This window comes from Brassica napus, unplaced genomic scaffold (genome assembly GCF_020379485.1).
Source record: "Brassica napus cultivar Da-Ae unplaced genomic scaffold, Da-Ae ScsIHWf_684;HRSCAF=996, whole genome shotgun sequence".
In the NCBI taxonomy this organism is placed as follows: Eukaryota; Viridiplantae; Streptophyta; class Magnoliopsida; order Brassicales; family Brassicaceae; genus Brassica; species Brassica napus.
Window position 1 is genome coordinate 22,586 of NW_026016739.1, and position 14,406 is coordinate 36,991.

At 39.0% G+C, this 14,406-nt stretch overlaps 2 protein-coding genes across 2 annotated transcripts; one reads left to right on the forward strand and one right to left on the reverse strand.

The window, feature by feature from the left end:
• Window positions 1-2,913: 2,913 nt before the first annotated feature.
• Window positions 2,914-5,084, reverse strand: LOC111210649 (ATP synthase subunit beta, chloroplastic). Its single transcript, XM_022711193.2, has 2 exons — window positions 3,370-5,084; window positions 2,914-3,304 (listed from the first exon to the last, which is right to left on the reverse strand). The coding sequence occupies exons 1-2, from the start codon at window positions 4,847-4,849 to the stop codon at window positions 2,958-2,960; spliced, it is 1,827 nt and encodes a 608-aa protein (XP_022566914.1). The 5' UTR covers window positions 4,850-5,084; the 3' UTR covers window positions 2,914-2,957.
• Window positions 5,085-12,543: 7,459 nt separating this feature from the next.
• On the forward strand, window positions 12,544-13,533 carry LOC125605038 (ribosome-binding protein 1-like). The gene has a single exon (XM_048775079.1). The coding sequence runs from the start codon at window positions 12,544-12,546 to the stop codon at window positions 13,531-13,533; it is 990 nt and encodes a 329-aa protein (XP_048631036.1).
• Window positions 13,534-14,406: the final 873 nt, after the last annotated feature.

Sequence of the window (14,406 nt, forward strand, 5' to 3'; positions counted from 1 at the left end):
TTGGCTAGCCAAACGGACAAAGTGCCCTGCATCTTTTTTATTTCCCCCACACCTTTTTTTATATAAATTAAGTATTTCACATTTACCATGAGTTCTAATTTATGAAGATTTTTTTCTTATTCTCTCAAATCCTCCCTAATTCACTAATTCGTGGGAAGATACTGGGCTTTTGTATTTAAAAAATGTTTCAGTAGAGATCTCTGAAGTAGATGATGGTGGATAGAGTAATTCTTGATCATAATTTCCAGTCTGTGTACTGCGTACAACAAAAAACTTGTGATTGGTAGTAAAACACCGATTACCCCGTTGAGGTCTAATTCGATCCTTATAGATTTCTCTAGCTATTTTCTTACGAAGCTTTGTTATAGCGTCTATAACAGCCTCTGGTTTAGGTGGACAACCCGGCAAATAGACATCTACAGGAATTAGCTTATCAACCCCTCGAACAGTACTATAAGAATCGGTACTGAACATCCCCCCTGTAATTGTACACGCTCCCATAGCAATAACATACTTTGGTTCAGGCATTTGTTCATATAATCTCACTAAAGAAGGAGCCATTTTCATTGTTACTGTACCTGCTGTTAAAATAAGGTCCGCCTGTCTAGGACTTGATCTTGGTACTAGCCCATAACGATCAAAGTCAAATCGGGAGCCTATTAATGAGGCAAATTCAATAAAACAACAACTGGTACCATAAAGAAGCGGCCATAGGCTGGAAAGTCTTGACCAATTTGAAAGATCATTTAACGTAGTTGAAATAACTGAGTTTTTTGTTGTTCGATCAAGTACGGGAAACTTAATGGAATTCATAATTGTTTCAATGGTTTTTTTTTACTTTTTTTTTATTGTTATTGTACAAGTATTCAGGAAACGAACTAAGACCATTCCAACGCTCCTTTTCGCCATGCATAAACTAAACCAAGAATTAGGATAAGCACGAAAATGAAAGCTTCTATAAAAGCGGATACCCCTAGTACATCGAAACTCATTGCCCACGGATACAGAAAAACGGTTTCAACATCAAAAACAACAAAAACTAGAGCAAACATATAATAACGGATTCTAAATTGTAACCAAGCATCCCCGATCGGTTCTATACCTGATTCATAACTAGAAAGTTTCTCCGGCCCCTTCGTAATTGGAGATAAAACCCCGGAAATTAGAAATGCCAAAACAGGAATAGCACTTGATATTATTAAAAATGCCCAGAAAATATCATATTCGTAAAGCAGAAACATAGACGAACTCCTATGAATGTGGAAAAAATACCCGCTTAGTCAATTCCAATCGGAGTGGATTGGGCAAGGTATATATAACTCTTGCGTCAAAACAAAAATTCAGGTTAATCGAATCATTTATTTTCGTTTGGTTGCTGTGGTAGACGTCTCCTTTTAAGATTTATTGATTGTAATCTTATTTTCAGTACACTTATTACTTAATATTTCCATGTTTCTATTACTAATAGTTTCTCATATTAATAATATAATATTAATATGATTAATAACTAGTAATTTTTTTTATTTCTGTTTCTTAAATTTGCTTTATGTTTTATTTAAAAATAAAACAAATTGATAAAAATATCTTCGTTTTTAAAATTATGACGTATCAAAAAATCCACTTACGACTATGAAAATGAATGAATAAAAAACGTTTATTCTAAATTATAAGTATCTATCTAGATATATCTATAGATAGTGATTGGATCCACTGAAATCAAATGAAATCAAATTTGGTTTTCCGTTTTATTCTGAACGACCCCCAGGACTTATGGTTTAGGGTCTGGGAGTTTTTTTTATGAACCAACAAATTGAAAGTAACCAGTTAGAAATAAAGAATACAATAAAAAGTCAAAAATTATCCAATTATTTGGATTTGAATGTCATTTATTAGAATAAATTTATTAGTTAGGGCTATACGGATTCGAACCGTAGACCTGCTCGGTAAAAGAGCTCGAACTTATTATTATCAAAATGATTCGAACTCTTTCAAAGACCCAACATGCATTTTTTTTGCATTGGGCTCTTTCATTAACTGATAGAAAGATCAGTTAGTCTACCATATTTTTTCTTAAAAAAAAAAGATAAGAAATGGTTCCAAGTACTCTGATTGATTATTTTTTAATTCTAATACAATACAGAATAACTACCAAAGTGTTTCAAAGAAGGGTTCTCTTGACGTAGGTTTGCTTTTGGTCTAGATCAACTTAAGTTAAATATAGTCTCTAACATCCTGATTAAAAAATCAAATATGAAACTTGCTACACCTTAAGGTTCATAGGACGAAAAGATCATTTTTGAGTTCCTTATACTCATTCTGCCTAGCATTAAGTAGACTGGGTATTCACCCTATCAATATCTCAAATCAATGATGGGTTCTATTAATTCCCTACCGAAATGGGGTACTTTAATAGGACCTAATGTCAGGCTATTGTTCTCCTCTTTTTCCTAAAAAAAAGTCATGGAGTAAGACATCGATTTATTAATAAGATCAATCAATTGGTTTGATTGCGTGATGGACTCCTCTGAAAAACTTTGGCGCACGTGTAAACGAGGTGCTCTACCTAACTGAGCTATAGCCCTTGTGTTTATGATCCACATTTTATCTTATCTTATCATGTAGATAATTTCTTGTCAAGATTAATATTATATGATCGAACATTATATCTCTTTCATCTCGTTGTTTATTGGTATTGCTTAGAAATAATATTGGATTTATAATCCTATCGATGTGATAAGTATCCCCGTGCCTTCTCTTTACGATGATAAATAACCTACTTAACTCAGTGGTTAGAGTATTGCTTTCATACGGCAGGAGTCATTGGTTCAAATCCAATAGTAGGTATAACTTATTAGACACCATGATCAATGGTGTCTAATAAGTTTTTGTAGCCAGCTTTTTTTTTTTTTTTTCTCGCTTTTGGATCCTATTTTTTTATACGTCAGCTAGTTACAAAATCAAATCGTATTGAGAGCCTCGACGCGTGTCCGAGCTCGTCTGAGAGCTAGATTAGCCTCAATTGTTTGTCTCTTGCCTTCAGCTTTTCTCAAGTTCGCCTCTGCTATTTCAAGAGTTTGCTGAGCTTCTTGTGGATCAATGTCACTATTCTTCTCTGCATCATTTACTAAAATAGTAATTTCATTATTGCCTATTCTAGCAAAACCGCCCATCAGAGCCATTGTTAACCATTGGTTATTAAGGCGTATTTTCAAAATACCTATATCAACAGCTGTGGCAATCGGCGCGTGATTTGGTAATACGCCAATTTGTCCACTATTAGTAGATAAAATGATTTCTTTTACTTCTGAATCCCAAACAATTCGATTCGGAGTCAGTACACAAAGATTTAAGGTCATTTCTTCAATTTACTCTCCATTTCTAAGTTCGTAGCCTTCGCAGTAGCTTCATCGATGTTACCCACTAAGTAAAAGGCCTGTTCAGGAAGAGAATCAAATTCTCCGGAAAGGATCAAATTAAACCCTCTAATTGTTTCCGCTAGCCCAACATATTTTCCCGGAGAACCTGTAAATACTTCTGCTACGAAAAAAGGTTGTGATAAGAAACGCTCAATCTTTCGTGCTCTTGCGACGGTTAAGCGATCCTCTTCGGATAATTCGTCCAACCCCAGGATAGCTATAATGTCCTGAAGCTCCTTGTAACGTTGTAAAGTTTGCTTTACTTGTTGCGCAGTTTCATAATGTTCCTCGCCAACGATTCGAGGTTGTAGCATAGTTGACGTTGAATCTAAAGGATCTACCGCTGGATAGATACCTTTAGCAGCTAATCCTCTTGATAGTACGGTAGTCGCATCTAAATGTGCAAATGTGGTGGCAGGAGCAGGGTCAGTCAAATCGTCTGCAGGTACATAAACTGCTTGAATAGAGGTTATGGACCCTTTTTTCGTAGAAGTAATTCTTTCTTGTAAAGAACCCATTTCGGTACTAAGGGTGGGTTGGTAACCCACAGCAGAAGGCATTCTACCCAATAAAGCGGATACCTCGGATCCTGCTTGTACAAAACGGAAGATATTGTCGATAAATAGAAGTACGTCTTGCTCATTAACATCTCGGAAATATTCTGCCATAGTTAAGGCAGTCAGACCAACTCTCATACGAGCTCCCGGCGGTTCATTCATCTGACCGTAGACTAGGGCTACTTTGGAGTCCGCAAGGTTTAGTTCATTAATGACTCCAGATTCTTTCATTTCCATGTAAAGATCATTTCCTTCACGAGTTCGTTCGCCTACTCCACCAAATACGGATACACCACCATGAGCTTTGGCAATGTTGTTGATCAATTCCATAATTAGTACTGTTTTACCCACGCCAGCCCCACCGAATAGTCCGATTTTTCCCCCACGACGATAAGGGGCCAAAAGATCTACTACTTTAATTCCTGTTTCAAAAATAGATAAGGTTGTATCTAAGTCTATAAAAGCAGGCGCGGATTTATGGATAGGAGATGTTGTGAGAGTATCGACAGGACCTAAATTATCAACAGGTTCCCCAAGTACATTGAAAATTCGTCCTAGAGTCGCTCCGCCGACTGGAACACTTAGAGGATTTCCCATATCAACCACGTCCATCCCTCTCTTTAAACCCTCGGTCGCGCTCATAGCTACAGCTCTAACTCGGTTGTTTCCTAATAATTGCTGTACTTCACAAGTCACATTAATTTCTTGACCAAGCGTATCTCGACCCTTAACCACCAGAGCATTGTAAATATTAGGCATCTTGCCCGGGGGAAAGGCTACATCCAGTACCGGACCAATGATTTGGGCAATACGTCCCAGGTTGTTTTTTTCACGTATTGAAACCGCTGGATCCGAAGTAGTAGGATTTATTCTCATAATAAAAAATATGTTCAATTTTGTTGCGAAATTTTTCGAATACAGAAAAAATCTTCGATAGTAAATTCATTGGTTAATTCAATAATAAATGGGAGTAAGCACTCGATTTCATTGGTACCACCCAAGCGAATATGCAATTCAATTTTTTACTTAATTAAATTTCAATGAAGGAATAGTCGTTTTCAAGCTCAACTAACCAAAACCTAGTTTTAAAATAAAAAATATATGAATAAAAAAATTTTGTGGAAAGTCTTTGATTTATTTGTCATAATAGGCAAGACTTTGTTTTATCTAGCCAATTCCGAAATGGAACTCTATTTATGATTCATTATTTCGATCTCATTAGCCTTTTTTTTTTCATATTTTCATTTTAGCATATCCGGTTATGCGTCCCATCGATATCAACCCCCCCTTGTTTTTCATTTTCATGGATGAATTCCGCATATTGTCATATCTAGGATTTACATATACAACATATATTACTGTCAAGAGTGATTTTATTAGATGATTCCGTACTACAATTTGGTGGCGGAACTTTAGGCCACCCTTGGGGAAATGCACCGGGTGCCGTAGCTAACCGAGTAGCTCTAGAAGCATGTGTACAAGCTCGTAATGAGGGACGTGATCTTGCAGTCGAGGGTAATGAAATTATCCGTGAGGCTTGCAAATGGAGTCCTGAACTAGCTGCTGCTTGTGAAGTATGGAAGGAGATCACATTTAACTTCCCAACCATCGATAAATTAGATGGCCAAGACTAGAAATTAGATTAGTAATTCACGTCCGTTTTATTAGTTTAATTGCAATTAAACTCGGCTCAATCCTTTTAGTAAAAAAAAGATTGAGCCGAGTTTATCTAGTGTATATACTGTTTTTGATAGATACATACTTAATCTAGATATACAAAATCTGAAAAAAAAAGAAGATTAAACACAACTACACTTTTGTATTGTAGTGTCCACAAGAAATTCTATACGAAATATGGATTCTTAGGATTTTTTTATTCTTTTTTTAAGTTTCGTGTCAGGGCTTGAACCAAGTATCCCCACTTCTTCTACCCATTCTGCATGTTGTCCTTTTCTTTTCATTCCGTATTGGAATAAAAACTTTTTTTTTATATTAGTATACGAGATTTTACTAAAAAAGTTCTTCATATCGCTTATATTCATAAGCGAAGAACAAATATTTCTTTTTTTTAATGAGAATTTTACACAATATAAGAAAATCCTTATTTTCATTTAGAATTGAAATTTATTAATTTCAATTGCTTTTACTTAATAATCTTAGCAATTAGCAATTGCATTGACATGCTTTGCTTACTCTGAATAGAAAATGAACTATTCAAATTTTTTTTTTGCATTTTTCAATTTTTTCATTGAATGACTATTCATCTATTGTTATTTTATTTTCATGTAAATAGAGGCCAGAAGCTCTATGGAAAAATCGTGGTTCAATTTGATGTTTTCTAAGGGAGAATTGGAATACAGAGGCGAGCTAAGTAAAGCAATGGATAGTTTTGCTCCTATTGAAAAGACTACTATAAGTAAAGACCGGTTTATATATGATATGGATAAAAACTTTTATGGTTGGGGTGAGCGTTCTAGTTATTACAATAATGTTGATCTTTTAGTTAACTCCAAGGACATTCGGAATTTCATATCGGATGACACCTTTTTTGTTAGGGATAGTAATAAAAATAGTTATTCTATATATTTTGATATAAAAAAGAAAAAATTTGAGATTAACAATGATTTGAGTGACCTAGAAATTTTTTTTATAGTTATTGTAGTTCTAGTTATCTGAATAATAGATCTAAAGGTGACAACGATCTGCACTATGATCCTTACATTAAGGATACTAAATATAATTGTAATAATCACATTAATAGTTGCATTGACTCTTATTTTCGTTCTCACATCTGTATTAATAGTCACTTTTTAAGCGATAGTAATAATTCCAATGAAAGTTACATTTATAATTTCATTTGTAGTGAAAGTGGAAGTGGAAAGATTCGTGAAAGCAAAAATGACAAGATAAGAACTAATAGTAATCGTAATAATTTAATGAGTTCTAAGGATTTCGATATAACTAAAAACTACAATCAATTGTGGATTCAATGCGACAATTGTTATGGATTAATGTATAAGAAAGTCGAAATGAATGTTTGTGAAGAATGTGGACATTATTTGAAAATGACCAGTTCAGAGAGAATTGAGCTTTCGATTGATCCGGGTACTTGGAATCCTATGGATGAAGACATGGTCTCTGCGGATCCCATTAAATTTCATTCGAGGGAGGAACCTTATAAAAAGCGTATTGCCTCTGCTCAAAAAAAGACAGGGTTGACTGACGCTATTCAAACAGGTACAGGTCAATTAAACGGTATTCCGGTAGCTCTTGGGGTTATGGATTTTCAGTTTATGGGGGGTAGTATGGGATCCGTAGTAGGCGAAAAAATAACTCGTTTGATCGAGTATGCTACCAATCAATGTTTACCTCTTATTTTAGTGTGTTCTTCCGGAGGAGCACGAATGCAAGAAGGAAGTTTAAGTTTGATGCAAATGGCTAAAATTTCTTCGGTTTTATGTGATTATCAATCAAGTAAAAAGTTATTCTATATATCAATTCTTACATCTCCTACTACCGGTGGGGTGACAGCAAGTTTTGGTATGTTGGGGGATATCATTATTGCCGAACCCTATGCCTATATTGCATTTGCGGGTAAAAGAGTAATTGAACAAACATTGAAAAAAGCCGTGCCTGAAGGTTCACAAGCAGCTGAATCTTTATTACGTAAGGGCTTATTGGATGCAATTGTACCACGTAATCCTTTAAAAGGTGTTGTGAGTGAGTTATTTCAGCTCCATGCTTTTTTTCCTTTGAACAAAAATGAAATCAAATAAAACAGTTAGTTTATCATAATTAAACGAAAACCCTGAAAAATTCATTTTTCTTTAGAATCATTTTTTTATCGATATTCTTGTTTACTACTCAGTAAACCTTTATCAACAAGATAAAAAGTGAATTTTTGCTTTCGGGAAGTTCAAATTCGACTAGAAAAATAAAACAAAGTTTTTTTCCTCTCTTGCTTGCATATGGATAGATAATTCAAATAGAGATATAGATCTATAGAGAGTCTTGCATCGTTTTGCATTTCCCGAAAATTCCCTGTTGGTGGATCAGATTCCAATCAATTTTGTATAAAATTTTAATGGAATAAAATTTTTTCTTTATTAATGACTATTAGAAGACAAAAAGAACAAAAAGAATAATAAATCTAACAGGGAGATTATGATAATACATCTATTTTATTTTGAAAGATTAATAAGTCCATTTATTTAGTTTGGCATTTCTTGTACCTATTTTTTTATTCTATTTCTAGTAGGTTCTATTATTTCTATTAGGTTGTATATTAGTATTCGATATATATTTACTTAAAGATACTTAGTATAATTATATAATATATATAATAGAAATAATAAAACTACAAGATATTCTAAGATATCTTTAGAATTCAGAATATAACAATAACAGGTACAAATATTAAATTGAGGTACCCCATTTTATGACAACTTTCAACAACTTACCCTCTATTTTTGTGCCTTTAGTAGGCCTAGTCTTTCCGGCACTTGCAATGGCTTCTTTATTTCTTCATATTCAAAAAAATAAGATTTTTTAGATCGGATGAGACCGAATCGTATAACTCCCCTTTTTATTTTAAAAACTTCGATTTGATAAGACCCATTTGGTAGAATATTGTATAACACATAGATTCCTACAAACATAACTAAAAAAAGTTTTTATGCATGTGTAAACGTATTATATGGGGTAACTCAATTTGCGCTCTTTTGAAAAAATGGATCATCGTCGGACCGCTGGATGAAATTCAAGTCAATGTATTTATTTGTATGTATATAGTTATAGGGGATCATATAAAGGAAGGAGATTTTATTATTTTAGATATAAACAATTATATAAATTATTCCTAAAGTAAAGGTTCACAACAAAATAGTTATAGTTGATGAGAGTTACTTTGAAAACAAAAAAAGGAAAGTCATATTTTCTCAATTCCAAAAAATTGTATAACTGGATCTAATATATATGAGTTGGCGATCAGAATCTCTATGGATAGAATTTATAACGGGGTCTCGAAAAACAAGTAATTTCTGCTGGGCCTTTATCCTATTTTTAGGTTCATTGGGATTCTTATTGGTTGGAACTTCCAGTTATCTTGGTAAAAATTTTATATCGTTAGTTGCATCTCAGGAAATCCTTTTTTTTCCACAAGGGATTGTGATGTCTTTCTATGGGATCGCGGGTCTCTTTATTAGTTGCTATTTGTGGTGCACTATTTTGTGGAATGTGGGTAGTGGTTATGATCTTTTCGACCGAAAAGAAGGGATAGTACGGATTTTTCGTTGGGGATTTCCTGGAAAAAGCCGTCGCATCTTTTTACGATTCCTTATGAAAGATATTCAGTCGATCAGAATCGAAGTTAAAGAGGGTGTTTCTGCCCGGCGTGTCCTTTATATGGAAATTAGAGGTCAAGGGGCTATTCCTTTAATTCGTACTGATGAGAATTTTACTACACGAGAAATTGAGCAAAAAGCTGCTGAATTGGCTTACTTCTTGCGTGTACCAATTGAAGTATTTTGAAATGAATTCATTTTTAAAGTTTAAAGACTAAATCCTTTGGCAGTAGGAAGAAAAAACGAAAGAATTGCTTTCTTTTTTTTCAATTGAACATTCATCTATTCTTTTATGCTCGTTTTTTTTATATATTTGATAGAAAAGAAAGGGAGTTTATTCGTCTCGAAAATAGAATCATATTTTTTATTTAAAAATTCAAAAAAGTTCTTTTAGTATTGATCGAAAAAAGGGGGAATAACATCCTGGAAATACAATTTTTTCTTTATTCAAATTGTAAGTGTATTCTGAGTCTATTTCTGTATTCTTTCTAGATTCAAAGCAAAGACTAAGTATTGAATCAAAAGAAAAAGAGAAAAGGGATTATAGGCTCAATACATTCTATTTGAATTAGAATAGAAACTCATGCTCGATAGAAATAGTAGATCTAATAGAATCCACAAATGCGGTAGGTTCATTAACAATTCACAGATTCAAAATGGCAAAAAAGAAAGCATTCATTCCTTTTTTTTATTTTACATCTATAGTCTTTTTGCCCTGGTTGATCTCTCTCTGCTGTAATAAAAGTTTGAAAACTTGGATTACTAATTGGTGGAATACTAGACAATGCGAAACTTTCTTGAATGATATTCAAGAAAAAGTGTTCTAGAAAAATTCATACAATTAGAGGAACTATTCCAGCTGGATGAAATGATAAAGGAATACCCAGAAACCGATTTACAACAATTTCGTCTAGGAATCCACAAAGAAACGATCCAATTCATCAAAATACACAATGAGTATCGTATCCATACAATCTTGCACTTCTCGACAAATCTAATATCTTTCGTTATTCTAAGTGGTTATTCCTTTTGGGGTAAGGAAAAGCTTTTTATTCTCAATTCTTGGGTTCAAGAATTCCTATATAATTTAAGTGATACAATTAAAGCTTTTTCGATTCTTTTATTAACTGATTTATGTATCGGATTCCATTCGCCTCACGGTTGGGAACTAATGATTGGTTATATTTACAAAGATTTGGGTTTGCTCATTATGAGCAAATTTTATCTGGTCTAGTTTCTACCTTTCCAGTCATTCTTGATACAATTTTTAAATATTGGATCTTTCGTTATTTAAATCGTGTATCTCCGTCACTTGTAGTGATTTATCATGCAATAAATGACTAAAAAACGATTCACTGATCCAATTCTACTCTTTCTTACTTTATACATCATAACCAAATCAAAGTCGTATTTACTTTACTCTTTTTTACCCACGAGGGATTCCTTGTATATTTCAAAAAATTATTTTTTCAGTAAATGTAATAGCAGAATTGTGGCTAGGGAAGTATATTATCGACCTACCTAACTTTATTGTAGAAATTTTCGGGATAAACGATTGGACCATGCAAACTAGAAATACCTTTTCTTGGATAAGGGAAGAGATTACTCGCTCCATATCTGTCTCACTCATGATATATATAATAACTTGGGCATCCATTTCAAGTGCATATCCAATTTTTGCCCAGCAGAATTATGAAAATCCACGAGAGGCAACTGGGCGTATTGTATGTGCCAATTGCCATTTAGCTAGTAAGCCCGTGGATATTGAGGTTCCACAAGCGGTACTTCCTGATACTGTATTTGAAGCAGTTGTTAAAATTCCTTATGATATGCAGCTAAAACAAGTTCTAGCTAATGGTAAAAAAGGAGCTTTGAATGTGGGAGCTGTGTCTTATTTTACCGAGGGGTTGGAATTAGCCCCCCCAGCGTATTTCACCCGAGATGAAAGAAAAGATAGGAAATCTGTCTTTTCAGAAGCGCCCATAAAAAAATTTCGGGGATAGGTCCTGTTTCCGTCAAAAGAGTGGAAAGACCTTCCATTCGTGCCCCCCAACCCGGCTACGAAAGAGGTGACTTTCTTAAAAGCCGAGATACGTAGGGGGAATAGGGGAAGGGGGCAGATTTATCGGATGGGAACAAAGTAACAAGACAGTTTAGAATGCTACGGCAGAGGGATAGAAGTAAAATTTACGAAAAGAAAAAGGGGGATACAAATAACCATAGTGGATCAGAGAGAACGCCAAGTAAGGGAGATAGCCCTCGAGGCCGAGAACTCTTGTTGGCGAGGCGAAGCCATAAAACGCGATCACCAGGAACAGCAGCCGAAAGGGGGGGGGTTGGGTCGGGGGATGCGAATAGGACTTCAAGAGCCAGGACGTGTCCAGGCCGGGGGGCTTCTTAGGCGGGGTGTTGGGGCACAAAGCTTTTGGGCGTAAAAGAAAAGAGGGTTGAGAGTTCAAGAGCCGAAATGAATTGGGGAGATCTGGCTAGTTCGCCTGACAAATTCGGAAAAGAAAGAACAAAAAAAATATAAAAGCCTTTTGCCGCTCGGGACGGTCGATTTCGACCAGGGCAGAGACTTGTCGGAGTCCGAAGCCGAGGATGAGAGGAAGAGAAGGCACGGGACCCCCAGGGTCGGAGGGGCAAGAAAAAGGGGAGGAAAGGAGGGGGAGGGAGCGGGAGGTAGGCCAGGGAAAGGGAGAGAAAGTAGCAAGAAGCGAGGGGGGGGCTAAGGAGGGAGAAGGGAAAAAGTGGAAGAGGAGACGAAAGAAGGAAGAAGCGAGAAAAAGGGAACGAGAAAGGGGCGAAAGAAAAAAGTGGAGGGGAGAAGGAGGGAGTAAGGGCGGGCGAGGCGGCGGACACAAGAAAGGAAGGGTAGAGCACCGTTGCGGGGGTCGATCGGGGCACGGGAAGGAGGCGGAAAAAGCCGAGGAGGGGGGACGAGAGGGACGGGGCAGAGAAGATAAGGGGAAGAGAGCAGAGGAGAGTCGGAGAGAGAAGAGGAAGGAAGAGGATAATAGAGGACGGTGTGAGGGGATGGAGGGGCAGGTCGTGGGAGGAAAAAGACTAAAAAGAAGAAAAACGCGAGGGAGAAGGAGAGACAAAGGGGAAGGGAGAGAGAAAGAGAAAGAGGGGGGCAGGCGGGAAGCAGAAAAAGAAAAGTAGAAGGACCCCCCCCACGGGGGGGCGAGCGGGAAAGGAAGAGAAAGACGAGAGCCCGGCCGACGAATGAAGAAGGGCGGGGGCAAAAAACGAGAAAAAGGGCGAGGAGGAAGGCAACGACCACTCGAAGCAGACAAGAAGGAGAGGGGCCCCGGTGAGGGCGGAGGGGGAACGAGAAACGCAGGCCAAAGGCGACAGGAGAAGAGCCTGAAGGAACCAGAAAAGAAAGACCGAGGGAAGGAACCAGCCAAGAAGAACCACGACAGGACCGAGGAAAAAAGGAAGCAGGAAAGGGCACAAGGGACCCGGCCAGAACAGGGCGCGAGGGGGAAGCGAGAACAGAAAAAGAAAGAGAGAAGGGAGAGGAGAAAGCCAGCCGAGGGAAGAAAAAAGGGGGATAAGAAAGGAGACGGGGGGGGGGGAGGGGAGGAGGCACGCGGGGGCGGAGGGGGACGGAGGAAGGAGAAAGAAGGAAAAGAAACCAAGGAAACAAAAAGAGATACCCCAAAAAGGGGAAGGGAAGGCAAAGGGGGGCGGGCGGAGGGGGAGCAGACGGAGAAGAAGGGGAGGCGGGGGAGCGGGGGAGACGGCAGGGCGGAGAGGGACCCAAAAAAAGGAGGTACAGAGGCAGGAAAAAAAAGCGCAAGGAAAAGGAGAGGCAACGAGAGGCAGGGGGGGCAGACGAAAGAGAGACGAGGAGAGGGAGGGGGGGGCAAAAAGCAAACGGCCGGGAGAAGGGAAGGCCGGGCGGCGAGCGGAAAGAAGCGGGGACGAGGCGCCCACAACGGGGAGAAAAAAAGGAGAAGGACGAACAGAAAGCCAAGGAGAGGGAAGGGAGAGCTAGGAAAAAGACAGAAGCGGAAGAGAGAGCAAAAAAACGGGCCCGGGCGGCCAACACGGACGCCAGAGTCGGGGGAAGCGAGCGGAAAAGAGGAAGCAAAAGGCAAGGCAGGAGAGAACGCGGGGGGAAGCGGAGAAAGGAAGGGGGAGGGGGAGAGGAGAAAGACGAAGAGGAGGGAGACAGGCGGCGGACCAGGAACGCAAGGGGAAGGATAGGAACGGAAGGGGAGAGAAGGGAGGGCGGGGGGGGGGGCGGGCGAGGAACCAGGGCCCAAGGCGGAAGGCAGGGAGAGAAGCGAGAGGGGCAGGGAGCCAGGGAGGGGGGGACGAAAAGAAGAAAGAGGAAGAAAGGAAAGCAAGGAGGGGGGGCGAAGGCTAAGAAGCAGAAGGAAGGAGCAGAGGGGACAAGAGGGAAGACAAACACAGCAGGCAGGAGGGGGAGGGCAGAGGGGAAGAGAGAGGGGGGGGGAGAAGGGGGGACCCCAACAAGGGGGGGGGCGGGGGCGGGAAGGGAGGGGAAGAGGAGGGAAGACAAAAGGAGAGAGGGGGGGAGCAAGGAAAAAAACAGAAAGAAGAAAAGAAAAAAGAGGGAGAGGCAGGGGGGGGGGAGGAAAGGGAGGGGGGGGGCGGAGGGACGAACGAAAGAGGGGGGGGGACGAGGGGGAGAGAGAGAAAGAAAAAAAGAACGAAGGGAAAGAGAGAGAAAGGAGAGGAAAAAGGGGAAAGCAGGAAAGAAGCGGGGGGGGGAAAGCGCGCGAAGAGGGAGAGGAGGGGGGGGGGGGGGAGAGAGGAAGGAAAAAGAGAAGAGGGGAGAGGGGGAAAGGGAGGGAGGGAAGGAGAAAGAGAGGGGGAGGCGGGAGAAGGAAGGAAAAAAAAGAAAAGGGGAAAAGGGGGGAAGGGAGGAAAAAGGAGGGGGGGAAAGGAGGAAGAGAGGGAGGGGGGGAGAGGGGGGAGGAGAAGGGAAGGAAGGGGAAGAAGAGGAAGAGAGGAGAAAAGGGAAGGAAAAAAGGAGGAGGGGGGAGGGGGAGAAGGAGGGGGAAGACAGAGAAGGAGGAGAAAGAAAAGGGAAGGGAGGGGGGGAGGAAAGAG

Bases quoted from the DNA above. Each gene is read 5' to 3' on its own strand.
- LOC111210649 (XM_022711193.2), bottom strand. From the start codon at position 4,849: ATGAGAATAAATCCTACTACTTCGGATCCAGCGGTTTCAATACGTGAA. The intron at 3,305-3,369 runs GTAAATTGAAGA...TTTGGGATTCAG, and splicing joins TACGAACTTAGAAATGGAGA to AAGTAAAAGAAATCATTTTA.
- LOC125605038 (XM_048775079.1), top strand. From the start codon at position 12,544: ATGAAGAAGGGCGGGGGCAAAAAACGAGAAAAAGGGCGAGGAGGAAGG.